Source organism: Typopeltis vanoorti, chromosome 14 (genome assembly GCF_054136105.1).
Source record: "Typopeltis vanoorti isolate ZY-2024b chromosome 14, IOZ_Tvanoo_1.0, whole genome shotgun sequence".
In the NCBI taxonomy this organism is placed as follows: Eukaryota; Metazoa; Arthropoda; class Arachnida; order Uropygi; family Thelyphonidae; genus Typopeltis; species Typopeltis vanoorti.
In genome coordinates this window covers 27,171,461-27,186,431 of record NC_143562.1, presented here as the reverse complement: position 1 = coordinate 27,186,431, position 14,971 = coordinate 27,171,461, and the positions used below count along the sequence as shown (strand labels likewise).

The following is a 14,971-nucleotide window of genomic DNA, read 5'->3' as shown; positions in this document are numbered from 1 at the left end:
AGACATTCAAATTACTGAAGGGTTTTTATATGATTGATTCAGAGGATGTTTTTGAGATCAGGACTGGTGGTGGGAGAACTAGGGGACACCTATGGAAGCTGGGCAAGAGTGTGGTTAGCAGGGGTGTTAGAGCTGGGTTCTTTACTTTTAGAGTTGTTAATGGGTGGAATAAGCTGCCAGAGTCTGTTGTGGGTGCTATGACAGTGAATGAATTCAAGGCAAGGTATGATAGATATTGTGAGAATGCCGAATAGTTGTGTGGACATGATGTTTAGGGCCTCCCTCGATGAGTCTAAGGACTCCTTGAGTTGCCCGTAATAATAATAATAATAATATCTAAACTGCAAATTTGATGTTCTTGTTTCTAGACAAATCAAGCCTTTCCAAGTTCCAGATAATTGGTCATCAACATGTCCAGTCGCCCCTTTAATGAGTAGTGAAACACTCATCCTCTCAAAAGGACATGATTTTGCTATAGTCCCTAAAAGGATTCCGTATCTAGATTTCCTGGTTAACAACGAACAGAACTTTAGTCATCACTCCAGTGAAAAGACTAATTCTCTCCGCCTAGAAGTTGCTTCTACGCTACTTAAAGCCACGCTTCCTCCTTCCAACATATCTCCTTCTGAAAAGAAAGCGTTATATTCCTTAAGAAGCAGCAGTCGCCTTGTTATCATTAAAGCAGACAAAGGAAAAGCGACAGTAATTATGGATTCTTCAAACTATAGAAGAAAAAATTTCTCTTTGAGATCGCTCAACATGCCAAGAACTTGATCACGATCCCACCAACAGGCAACTGAAAAAATTGAATTCCCTTCAAGATGAGGTGATGAGTTTGGATGCAGACGCGATAGAAAAGCTAAAGACAAATTTCTCAAGACCACCTAGATTTTATGGTCTACCTAAAATCCACAAGACATATACTCCTCTTCATCCTATAGTGGACTGTGTTGATTCACCTACTTATCGCATTGTGAAATATTTATCTAAATTATTGAAATCACATATATTCAAATCACGCTCTTTTTTGAAAAACTCTTCGGATTTCCTAAATAAATTAAAAAAATCTCATTACAACTTACTGATCTTATGGTGAGCTTCAATGTAGAATCTCTATATACTAATGTATACCTCTCAAAGAGACTTGACAATTACTTGCTGACATTTTCCCACAAGATATTATAAAATTATTTGATTTCGTGATGCACTCTGGATATTTCTTATGTCAAAACAAATTCTACAACCAAATGGAAGGAACGGCTGTGGGAAGTCCACTTTCACCTTCTCTAGCCAACTTTTATTTAGAACATCTAGAAGACATCCTATTTTCATCTATGTTCCCTCAATGATCCTTTTGGGTGAGATATATTGATGACATCTTTTCAGTGTGGCCTCATAACAGAGATTCCTTACCTTCCTTTTTAGCCAGAATCAATTCCTTACATCCTCGTATTAAGTTTACCATGGAAATTGAAAAAGACAAGTTATCCTTTTTAGACATCCATTCATTTTCAGGTATTCTAACAACAACAGTTTACAGAAACCCACTTTCACTGGACGTTATATACCCAAACAATCTGCTCATCATCCTTATCAAAAAACAGGAATCCTAAAATGTTTAATCTGGCAAGTTAGAAGTAATTGTTCAACTCCTCATGAATAACAGAAAGAACTTTCAACCATCAAACATCACATGAAATTAAATGGCTTCTCCGAAAAAGTACACATCTGTTCAATTCCTGCAATCCAATCCAGAACAACAAAGAATCAATACGTCGAGTTCCAATTCCATATATTTCTGGGATTTCAGAACCAATTTCAAGAATTCTGAAGAAATATGATTTAACAGCCACTTATATACCTATTAACAAAATATCCACCTATTTCTCCTCTTCTAAAGATAAATGCTAAACTATGTCTCTGCCTGGTGTGCATCGAGTTCCTTGTAACTGTAATCTGTCCTACTTTGGACAAACAGGACACTCTATAGAAAAAAGAATTCAAGAACATCAATCATACATTCTGCACAACAAATCCAATAAGTCTGGATTGGCTCAGTGTGGAATAGAGACAAGCCACAACATCCTCTGGTCCAAGACTCTCCTTCTACACAGATGTCGCTATAAATTTGAATGCCTATTCAAAGAGAGTGCTGAGGCCTTCAACGCCCTAACTTGAATCGAAATGACTGTATGTCCTTATCAAGAATATGGGAAAGTTTAATCAGGATAACACATTACAATTTTTTTTTTTTTTTTAAATTGAGACTTTCAATTCCTACATTAGTCTAACGTAGGAATTGAAAGTCTCAATTTAAAAAAAAAAAAATTGTAATTATATATTGTAATAATCTTAATTATAAATTAAGATTATTATATGAAATTATGAATTAATGCCTATAATTTAATCATCACTCTGATGAAATTTTTCCTCTCTTTAATGCTTAGCAATGTAACATCACGTGGCTATTTCTACTTTTGAATGATCAATTGTTGGTATTCCACCTTGTTAAAAACTGTTCCTATGTAGCCACTGAAGATAGTCTGTTAGTTTCAGACTGAAATATTTGGCAAATATTAAAATATTCTTGTGTTAACGTGTCTATAATTCCTAGTCATCATTAATGTCCTTCCTATTTTGATTAAGGGAGTTTATTGATGCTACATATTCATAAATTTAAGATATTTGATTATCATTAAAAATTAATTAAAGGTGATTACAGCAATCTATTGACGAAATTTTTGGTATCAGCATGCAGCTTCAGCTTTATAATGATAACTATGCCAAGTTACCAGGAAAGTGATAGAACTAACTTGTTAAAGTTTTTGTTTGTATTGTTTTATTGAACAGTATATTTTTGTATTATGTAATTCAGACTTGTTTATTGAAATTTGCCTTATAAAGTATGAAACTTCTTTGCAGAGCTAGCAAAAACTGTGTGGGATCCAATGTCAACTAGGCAAACGCTTCAGTTAGTTAATTTGACTAAGAAATTAATAGAAGATTATCCACGTGTTAATGGCAAGAGTAAACAAGTACAGGTAAATAAGTTTCTTGAAACTTGGGATATATATATATATATCTACCGTATATATATATAAAATTATAAGCCTTTTTATGCCATGTTTTTTGAAACTCAGGGGTACCCTGACTGATTGATATAAATTTTTCTTATAATCAACTGAGTAATATAATACATTATACTGTTTATTTAATTGTGTTGTACTGCACCATTTTATTTATTCCTGTTGAAGACTGTGCTAGTGAATGGAAATGTCTTTTCTTTCCCCCCCCCCTTTTTTTTTTCCAATTAACTAGAATTGTTCTTTCACCATGCCTACGTATTTGGTTCTTCACTATGACTCATGCTTAAAACACAAAATTTGTCCAACAATTTGAATTTGCAGGATATTATTCACTGCAGCATACGTGAAATGTAAAAAATAAATAAGCTAACGCCTTTTATTCCCTTACAGGGAGTAGGCGAGGCCTTTATAGTCTATCTTGCTTTTGGAGACTGAGTGGGCAGTTCAATCTCCACTGGTAGCCAATCAGAGATAGCTAGCCCATATCTATCACTAATTATGGCAGCCACCGATGAAGAGACTGGCAAACAAGTGCTGCCATCTCTTGGAACCTTACCCTAACAAGATACGTTACTGTCTGAAATAATGTGGGTACTACGGTCGATTTTCTTGAGTTTGCGGGATAAAAAACCTGTTGGCCCGTTCCAGAGATCAACTAACTCGGGAATCGATCAAAGAAAGGCTTAGAAAAAAGTTCCTCCAGTCAGCAACTAGACATGAACTTAAGTCTGACTTTGAGCGACCAAGCCCAGAGGACACAAGCAACACTTCCACTGAACTACACAGTGAAATATATATGTCAAGAAAATTAAAGATTATGTGGAAGGAAATAGAAACTGGAGAGAGTGTGTTCAGTTATATATTAATAGGAGGCCCTCCTGATATATAAGAATTCAATATATAAACATTATATGAAATAAAGATCCTTTTATTCATTCACTCACACAGCTGCACTTTAAAAATTATAAGTCAAGACTCCTAAGAAAAGTTGACTAATTTATTCTTTAAATCTTCAAAATGCAGATTCAGTACAGTACAGTACACTGTACTGTACAGTACAGACTGAGTATAGTATTCCTTTTGAGAAACTCCCTGTGGGAGTTTCTCAAAAGGAATAAAATAACAGCAGCAGCAAATGTTCACATAGTCGCACCCTAAAAGACATAGTCCATATCTGTATTTTATTATAGATACATTCATTGTCTCTTTAGGCAGAAACCTTATTGTTTTAAGGTTTCTGATGGGTGCTTAAGGGTCAAAACTGAGAGAAGACCGCCACAAAGCCTTTAAAGGAATGCGGAGAACCGACCAGGGCTTCTGACCTAATGTCCAATCCTCACCTTCTCGTGGTGCACCCTGTTGGGTATCTACTTGGATACTGAACGAATGAGGATGGGCTGGCAATTTGGAATTTAGCCGACCAAATTGTATTCTTATTGGTTAAACCAAAATAAAAAAATGACGGTACAACATGACAAAATTTCATGCCGGCTGGGGAGTTGCTCCCCGTTAAATAAGGCCCCTGTTGTTTTCGCCAGGGAACCAGGACGAACATTGAAAAGTCAGCTACTGGAACAAATCTGAAAACAAACCCCAACTCAACATCACCAGAGTTAAAGATCGGTACTATCAACGTAAGAAGCCTAAATGGCAAAGAAGTGGAGCTAGCTGAAGAATTAGATAAGTACCAGATCGACATAATAGGGGAGACTGAAACAAAAAAGACAAAAACTGGTGAGATCTTTCTGAGCAATAAATACAAAATGTTATTTTCAGGCAATGACAATCAAGGAAAAGGAGTAGCAACCATAGTATTCAACACAAAATACAAGGCTAATCTTTAATGGCAGTAAGTCTCAAGTAGAGTAATGTGGGCAAATATGAGATTGGGGAACTGGACAATGAGACTTATTTGTGCCTATGGTCCCACAGAAGGTTCTACTAAGGTAGAAGTGGAGGAATTTTTTGAGGCTCTAGAGAAAGCTACTGGCACAATGAAAAAGGAAAAGTTGGTCCTTGTTGGGGATCTAAATAGCAGAGTAGGAAGTGATTGTCAGACATACAAAAATGTTTAGGGAAAAATTTGGAGAAAAGAGCAAAGCTAATAATAATGGCAAATATCTGTTGGATTTCTGCTCAAGACATGGACTGGTTATTACTAACACCATGTTCCAACATAAAAATGTGCACAAATTCACATGGAGAGAAGTTGCTAGGAATAAGAAAAGTCTCATTGACTATGTTATTGTTGATGGTGATGTTTTCTCCCTGGTGCAGGACACCAGAATATACAGAGGATTTGAAATTGGAAGTGATCACTATATTTTAATCTTGAGCAGGATAAAATTGAATTTCATATTGAAAAGAATAACATGTTAGAAAGTTTTAAAGTGAATAAAAGTTGAGCAGCTCTCAGATGTGAACTGTAGACTAAAATACACAAAGATTATTGAAGAAAAAATGAAAGAGTTTGAGAACAGGAATCAAACCTTGGAGATTCAGTGGCAAACTCTGAAGAAAACATAGATTGATTCTGCCAGAGAGGCATGTGGTGAGGTTGTGTGCAAGGATAAAAAAATCAGAACTCTCTGGTGGACACAGGAAGTTAAAGAGGCAGTGAAGGAAAAGAAGAAAGCATATCAAAAGTTCCTGGCAAATAAGTCAGCTTTTACTCTTACAGAATACAGAGACAAATGTAAGAAAGCTAAACAGTGTGTAAAACTAGCTAAACAAAAGTCATGGGAGGACTTTGGCAAGAACATAGAAAATAAATATCAAGAAGGTGGCGAAATATTCTGTAGGTTGTTGAAGAAACTTAGGAATGAAGGAAAGAGTACTGTAAAAGGAGTTAGAGATGATAAAAGTGACATGAAAAAGGGAGAAAAAGATATCCTTGAAGTATGGAGTAATTACTTTGAAAAACTGCTAAATGAAACAAACAGTGATGACAGCACAGTGGTAAAAAACACTGACCAGGCATGCAGTCAGGAATACATATCCATACTTGAAGAAGTATGGATATGTATTCATATGAAGAAAAAGCCATCAGAGGCTTGAAATGTGGAAAGGCAGCAGGAGTAGATGATATTCGACCAGAAATGCTGAAGTAGGGTGGTATAAAAGTCTTACAGTGGCTGCACTGCATAGTTCAGAAAGCCTGGACAGAGGGACAAATTTCCGATGATTGGAGTAGAGCTCTCATAGTACCCATATATAAAAAGGAAAATAAAACTGAATGTGAGAATTACAGAGGTATATCCCTATTGAATGTTCCTGGTAAGATATATGCAAGTATACTTGAGAAACGGTTGAGAAGAATTGTGGAAGAAAAGCTTGGTGAAGAACAAGCTGGATTCAGGTCAAATAGAGGCTGTCAGGATCAGATCTTCACTTTACGACAAATAGTGGAGAAATTGTGGGAATATAACAAAGATCTGTATTTAAGTTTTGTCGATTTGGAAATGGCATATGACAAGGTGCCAAAAGAGAAGCTATTCAATACGCTACTGTTATATGGTGTGAATGGCGCATTATATCAAGCAATACGTAGTCTTTATTTGAGTTGTAAGTCAGCAGTTAGAATTGAAGGAAGTACAGGAGGATGGTTTAATGTTAAATCTGGGGTGAGACAAGGATGTACATTATCCCCTCTATTATTCGTTATCTATATGGATTACATTATATTATTCATACATCACATTATAAAGGTAAATTTATTTACCTTTGAAAGAAAGTGGCATTAAACTTGATATCAAAATTTGATATGTTCAACTCATCTCTTTATGCAGATTGTAAATAAATCCAGTACAAGTCTGCAGCAATTCTTAACTAAATTGAATAACTGCAGTAATAAATTTGTTTTGAAATCAGCAATAAAAAGACAAAAACTGTGACAGTAGGCAGAAATATTGAAATCATCAGCATGTTTCAGAATGGAAAACTTAGAACAAGTAGAACATTTCAGATATTTAGGCACAGTGTTTGGTAAACCAGACCTTTCTTTTATGTTCAACATTTCCAGCATGTTCCTTCTTTCTCACCTCACATTCAGGTCTTATCTGTCTTATGTATACCAAACCACATATACATGGATTCTCTATTCTCCTGGGTTTTTATAAACCAGGTCTCCTAAGAGAGCATCTGATAGACTGCCAATATATGGAATGGCAATTGAAACTCTATAGTGGACATGCTTATGGAGGGAGGTAGGGTTTGAAAATAAAATCTTGTCAGTTGTTTTCTGGAATAGTCATTAAAAACAAATAAATTTGAGAGAGCCTGATGTTTGGTTTTGAGTTGATTTTCATTTTATAAATATTAACATGCTCAGTTCTTGAAGGTATGGATTACACCTTATTTTTGGAAAGGATGGTAAAGGGATGAGGCATTAAGATAATGTCCCATGTGAGTAGGCTTTCAATACACTCCAAGTGGGACACCACTGTCAGATTTTTTAGTGATGAGAACATCAAGTGAAGGGAAAATATTTGAAAAGAATTTCCTAGTAAAAAAACTACTCTAAAATCCGCTCTTTGCTAGAGATATCCGGATGACATTTTTATTATGTGGAAGCATGACCTAGGTCAACAACTATTTCTTCATTCTCTTAACTCCTTCAAGCCTACAATCAGATTCACATTGGAGTTTGAAAAGGATGAGAAACTCCCTTTCCTTGATGTTTGTCATGAACTTATTTTCTTTGTGATGATTTTTCAGCATTTTTTTGCAATTTATTTTTATAGTTTGTATGTTAAGTTCTGATGAAGACTAGTTTTTTATGGGTGAGGGGAAACTAGTAATTTGTTTGAAATTTAATGACTAATTAAATATCCTTGTTATTACTGCACTTTCTACTGTTTTCCATCCTGCAGATATGTCCAAAAAAAGCTTAAATTTTCTTTGAATTATTTTCTGCATTAGATTCTCTCTTTGCAGTTTACTTTTTGATACGGTTCTTCATTTGTTACTTTTATACCAATCTTATTTATAGAATCTTTCTATAGCATTTTCTCTCAAAAGCCAATAGAGGCTTTGACCATTACCTATGTCTCACAACCACAGAGAGTTCTTGGGTGCATGTTTCCAGCAGTCTCAGCCCTATAGCAGGCCTCACAGATTTACTTTTCTATATCTTGTCCATTGTCTGTAGGTTTACTTTTGCTTTTGTTATCCAAGATTTTATTTTATTTTTACAGTCTAAATCTTGTGTCATATTGCACCTCGGGTACTTGAAGTTTCATGATCTCTTCTAGGCTCATGTCCGTTGACCTTTATTTGCTTTTTCATCCACTTCTCTCTGAATATCATTTAATTTATTTGATGTTCATTATCAATCTATATCTCTTAACTACTACTTTACTTCAGCACTGTTCTTTCTAGTTCTTCATCTTCTGCAATAATGATTATGTCATCTGCAAATCCTAAATTATTGATTTTTATACTCTGAATTAAAATTCCCCTTATATTCTACTTTATGACATATGTTGTTTTTTCCAATAGCATGAGAAAGATGTTTAGGGATGTTGGCTCTCCTTATCTCCTGCCTCTTGTTGTATGAAAAAACCATCTTCCTGTTACTCGACAATTTATCGCAGTAGCCTCTGCATTATCATTGATATTCTGCAATAGAGCTATGATATATCATGTTCTGTCCACTCCATAAGATTCAAGTACAGTCCATGTCACTTTCTGGTCTGTATACTGTCAAGTGCTCTCTGAAAGGCAACAGAGCAGGCATAATATTTTTTATGTAGAGCATTCCACAGTCGTAGCATTAATATTTGGTGCACAGTATTCCTGTCTCTTCTGAATCTTGCTTGCTCATCTTCTAGATTTTCTTCCATTAATTTCCTTATTCTTTCTGTTAATATTATAAGTACTTTCCCACGTGACTCAGAGCAGTTGTTCTACAGTTTTTGCAGTCCATTTTGCTTCCTTTTTTGGGAGCAGATATTAGGATTGATCTTCTCCATTTGTTGTGCTTTCCCTTCATCCCATGCAATGTTACACAACTGGTGTAGTTCATTTATCATCACCCTGCCACCATATTCCTATGTTGATTCTTAATACTGTTGTATACAAAGCAAGAAGGGAAACTACCAGAAGAGAAGATACCAAAGAAAAGAAGAGGATGAAATATACATTCTTAGAGGAGGTATTTAGATTAATTGGAAAAGGTTATAAACCTAAAGAGGAAAGCTGGAAATAGGATGACTTGGAAGAAGGAACTCTCCATGGTGACAGGGAGATTGTTCCTTTGGATGATGATGATACAAAGTAAATGAAAAATGAAGAGAGAGATATTATGATCAGTTTGCTTATTTTTTTATGATGGAATTACAAGAAAAATAGACCAGGATATTGGCTATACTGTAATTTGATTCTTTAGATTTTCACAGAAAAGCTATGCTACATAAGGACCTACCTCATAGAATGTGCCAAACATATATGGAATCATTTGGTAAGCTGAGGGTAGGAATTTAGTTGTTAGTAGGCATCACAAAGTATTTAAAGGAGAATCTTCAAAGCACCATGTGGTTAGAAGTAAGGCACCCCAATGTTCAGTTGTAGTATCCTTATTGTTTAATAATTGTTCATATATGAAATGTAAAATTTATGATTTGTCTTTGCTGATAATGTGAAGCTGAACACAGTACTTATTTCTTTGGATGAGCTTAAGTTCTTTGCAGGATGATTCTAAAAAGTTTAGAAGAGCAGACATGAAAGTTGGGTTTAAATTTTTATGTGAACGAATACAAGTATATGCATTTCGATAAGATGATAAGATTAGGTGGATATAAGCCAAATGGAAATCTTAAGGGGGTAAAAAAAGGGTAATGAATACAAAGGATTTGAATATTTCAATTGATAGAAATTTCAAGTTCATGAATCATATTGATAACACATATAATAAAGCTCAGAAGAAGATAGGTTTAATTAAAAGAAACCTCACTTGTAGCAGAAAGGAAGTAATAATGTTTCACAGAGTCTGGTTAGTTGGGAGCCAAAGTCCACTATTTGATTATTGCTCCTATGTTCCCTTGCTAAAGTTTCTAATGGTCTCAAGAATAAGGATATTCCAAGAAGATTGACTATGTAGAAGGATTGTATTATGATAATTATGAGAATCATTTGTTTAGTTGCAATCTGGAGATAGAGAGGAGATTTATTTCAGTATTGGAATACTGTATGTTGGCATAATAATAATAAGCTATAAAAATGGAAAAAAACTCACATTAAAACTTTTTATGTTTTAATGTGAGTTTATTTTATTTGTAGAATTTGTGTTTCCTAGGCATTTTCTGCACAGAATTACAGAACGGCAATCAAACAATAACAGAAAATTCTAAAATATGTCACCTTACTAAAAACTAAATTGAATATACACACATACACAGTTGATGCCACTTATAAACTTGAATAATTCATCATCACGAACAATGGGCATGCTGCCCGTTGGTGTCCAATGCCTCCTTCACTATCTTCTTCCACCTTTCTTTGTCCAGTGCACAGCATCACAGTTTCTGTAACCCCATTCCACATCAGTCCTTTATGTCGTCTATCTATTCTCTGTATGGTCTACCTTTTCTGTTTACACCATCCATAATATCAAACATGAATGTTTTTATCTTCCGAGGCTCGCTCATTCTGCAGATATGGCCAAATAATTGCAGCTACAGTCATATAATTTTCTGCATTAAACTCTTTTGGTTGTATATTCCGATAGAGCTCTTCGTTTGTGATTTTCTGTCCTTAGAATCTTCCTGTAACAAGTTCTTTCAAACACCAAAATTCTTTTTCTTGATTCCTTATTTATTACACACATTTTAGCTGCGTACTGTATAAAGATGCATATTTCTAGTAGTCTTAATTTCATTTGCAGGCTGATCCTTTACTTTTCCAGATGTTATCCATGGCCTTCAGATTTGTTCATCCCTTTACAATCCTGATCTTTATTTCTTTTTTTGCAATCCAAGTCATATTTCCCAAATATGTGAATTGTTCTACATTTTCTATATCAATTCCATCCACTTGTATGTTTTGTTTCATGTTCTTCTCACCAAATACCATTCTCTTTGTTTTTTCCAAGTTCACAACAAGTCTAAATCTCTTCCCTTCCTCATTTAACAGTTTCAGTGTTTTTTGTAGTTCTCTTTTGTTTTCTTCAATAATAACGTCATTTGCAAATCTCAGATTGTTAATTCTTATCCAGTGTACTGATATTCCTTTCACATCTTCTTTCATATTGTCCATTGCTCTTTCTAAAGGTGCGATGAAAATGCTTGGTGATATTGGGTCCCCCCCCCCCCCCCATCTAGTACCTCAGCTTGCTCTAAACCATTTATTTTCCCAAATCTTTGCCTATTCAATTGTAGTATGTTTAATTTCCTATGGATGTAGTTAAGGAATTATTGTACAGTGCTTACAGAAAACTATGCAGAGAGACATTTCAGTATGGAATATGTCCACCCCAAACTGCAGTGTGACTCTCACAGTATTGTACCATGCTTAGCGCCAATTGATTCTGGAATTTTTGAGACAGGCCTGCCCACTCATCTTTCATTGCAAGGATAAGGCCTTGTTTGTTTTCTTGAGAGGAATTTCAAGCAGTAATGCATCTCCCTATTGCATTCTAAATGTGTTATATGAGGTTGAAATCTGGAGAGCATGCTGTCCACTGATTTGATTAATATCCTCAGTCTCCAGAAGTATCTTTACTGCTCGTGTATGATATGGTGTGGCATTATCATCCATACAAATGAATTCTTTGCCTACAGCACCATGGAACAATCGAACATGACATTGAAGAACTTCATTGCAATATCATTCTCCAGTCATAGTCCTTTTTTCTAGCACTGCCGTATCTATCTCTTTCAAGAACATTCTCGTGATGGTAAGCAGTACCAGTTTCACGCCAGATCAAGTGTTGTCCAGAATTGGAAGAAAGCCTAAAACAACTCATCTGTAAAGAATACATAAGCCCATTTGTGCTTTATCCAGTTTTTATGGATACAGCACCACTGAAAATGTGCTCACGATGAGCTGTGGATAAAGGGACACAGCTTACGGGCCTTCTGGTGTATAGACTTGCTTGTCACAGAAGTCTTGCCACAGTTTGCTGCAATTTCCACATATTTGTGCTTGAATGAAGCTGGCCTGCCATGGGGCATCTATTACATTTTGGTGTTATAAGCAAAAATCTGTCTTCACACTCCATGGTAGAGCCAGGGCGACAGCTTGGTAAACATTTAGAACATATTCCATTGCTTTGAAATCTGCTCAGAGCCTGGATACAACACTATGTGAGATTTCAAATTCTCTGGCAATATGTTTAATTCTGCAGTCTTCTTCAAGCTTTTCAATAATTCTTCCCCACATGAAATCATCTAGAAGATGTCTTTGAAACATTAAAAGGCATACAAGTTTTGCTACTTTATTCTTTCACAAAAAGAGCTTCCATCAGATACAGTTCCCTTAGTGCAACCTTTTGCCTTTTATCATGTTGAGTGGTAGCACATGACCCCTTGCATGATTCAAAAATTTGAATGTGTATCACTTTCTACTCAGAATCATCAGCTATAAAAATTGCCACAAGCTGATTCATCTGAATTTGCAGTTATAATCTGAAATAGTGTTTGACCTTATGTTTTGGATACTAGTGTGTTTATTATATTGTTATAATAATAATAAAAAGTATTATTTTAATAAATCGATATACAGTTTATGTAAATATATATGATTTGGTATTACTATTGTGTAGATCAGCAGTTCCTAGCCACCTCTCAGCTCAATATTCCTTTTTGTATTCTAATGTCTCCTTCGTGGAAATCAAAATATTTAGGTCTGAATAAAATACAAAACTAGTTATAGTATTGTGTAATTGTATCTACACAAAATTACATTAAATTATGTAAATTTTCAAATTACATAATTAAATACTTTGTACCAGAAAAAACTCTGTATGTCAAAAGTGCATAAAAATAAAAGTTAAAATTGTTTGTTCAAGCATGTAAAATTATTGATGGCTTCTTGAATTTGAGGGATGCAGTAAAATGTCTACTGTAATTATTTATTGCAACATGTCTTTAACTAGTTTCACTGTTGTTCAGCTAAAAATCATCTGCTTGCCACTCATCATGCCAAGCAGTACTTGGCGAGTATTGATATGCTCTACAATTTTTCAAAAATGTCCAAAAATTATTATAATCCTATAATTATCATTGTAATAAAACATACTCTCTGCATTTTTCTAAAATTCTGTTTAAAATGTGGTCTCACCTCAATTGATGTAGATGAACAGTGAATTTCTGACAGACTATTTATTATTTGTTTTATTATATCAGGAGAAGCTCAAAAGCTGTTCTTTATATTGCAAAACTAATTAGACTAATGGAGGTCATTTATAATTTTACAATACAGAAACCAATAATTTTTGGACATTTTTGAAAACTTTAGAGCATTTCAAATACTTGTCAGGTTAACTTAATTGCTCTTTTCAGTAATATACTGAAAAGAGTAATTGGCAGTAAAGAGGTGTTGGACAGAAGCACGATCATATATATATATATATGAAAGAATGATCGTTAACTCGGTTAACATACATATTTTTTAAGAAAAAGGAAAAAACACTGAAGCTTAAATAAACTATGAACATCATAGAGATTCTCTATACATAATTGACATTAAATCGTTGTGGTTGTATTTAAAGCTACGTTTCGGCTTGTAACAGCACGACTAGTTTCGGCTTGTAACAGCCTTCATCAGGTGACATTATAAAAGAAAAAAGAAAGAAAAAACAATAAAGCACTGAAGCTTAATAAATAGGTAACTTGATAATATTACTGACTGCAATAAGTAATTATCATCATCATACATGCAGTGTTTTATGCTGTCCATAGATGAGGGATGCAGTAAAAGACCATATCAGCTTTAAATACAACCACAACGATTTAATGTCAATTATGTATAGAGACTCTATGATGTTCATAGCTTATTTAAGCTTCAGTGTTTTAGTGTTTTTTCTTTTTTCTTTCTTTTATGTCACCTGATGAAGGCTGTTACAAGCCGAAACTAGTCGTGTTTTTATATTAAAACCTTTTTACTTACATCTCAGTTCTAGTCATTCAATTCTTTTTTTTAAAAAAAAAAAAAAAACATATATATATATATATATATATATATATATATATTTTTTTTTTTTTTTTTTTTTTTTTTTTTTTTCAGAGGAGAGAAAAGCAACAGTAAGTTATTGCACATCTTTGAAATTGTTTTCAGAAAAAATAAGTTGTGTATTTGGTTAACATAAGTGAAATTCTGCTGAAAATCTTTGGAAAAGGAGTTATTAGTTTTCTTTGAAGAATTAGAGAAAACAGTTCCAGGATATAGATAGATATATTTCACAACATATTCATTAATAACATTCGAGGAAAATGTGCCTTAAAATTTACACTAAAGCTTTATTATCATCAGCAGATAATGAGTAAAAGATGAACTATGGAAAGAATGCAGTTAGTGAATTTGCAGTAATAGTCATTTTACTGAAAATCCATATCTTCAGGTGAAGATATGAATTTTGATAATATTTTTGATAATATTACTGACTGCAATAAGTAATTATCATCATCATCATCATACATGCAGTGTTTTATGCTGTCCATAGCAGTGATACCTTTTGGATTTCTTCCACTTTGATATTTTAATATTTGTATTTAATTTTCCTGTTATGTAGGCATTTTTGCATGCAGTGGTTGCACGTTTTAACAAAACCCTGGATGAAGATGTTTTTATACCATTATATCCAAAAGAGTAAGTATTAATTTTTCTTAAAGTTACTGTAGTTTTACATGTAAGCTTCTTTTCTAGCATACAGAATTGAAATATTTTGA

At 34.1% G+C, this 14,971-nt stretch overlaps 1 protein-coding gene across 2 annotated transcripts in view; it reads left to right on the top strand.

The window, feature by feature from the left end:
- LOC150099324 (PAX3- and PAX7-binding protein 1-like) overlaps nt 1–14,971 on the top strand; it is a 291,434-nt gene that overhangs the window by 200,028 nt on the left and 76,435 nt on the right. For both annotated transcript variants that reach the window (XM_090403794.1, XM_090403795.1), the window contains exons 14-15: nt 2,923–3,041; nt 14,815–14,891. In XM_090403794.1, the coding sequence (XP_090259920.1) occupies nt 2,923–3,041; nt 14,815–14,891 (196 nt within the window). The remainder of the gene's footprint in view (nt 1–2,922; nt 3,042–14,814; nt 14,892–14,971) is intronic.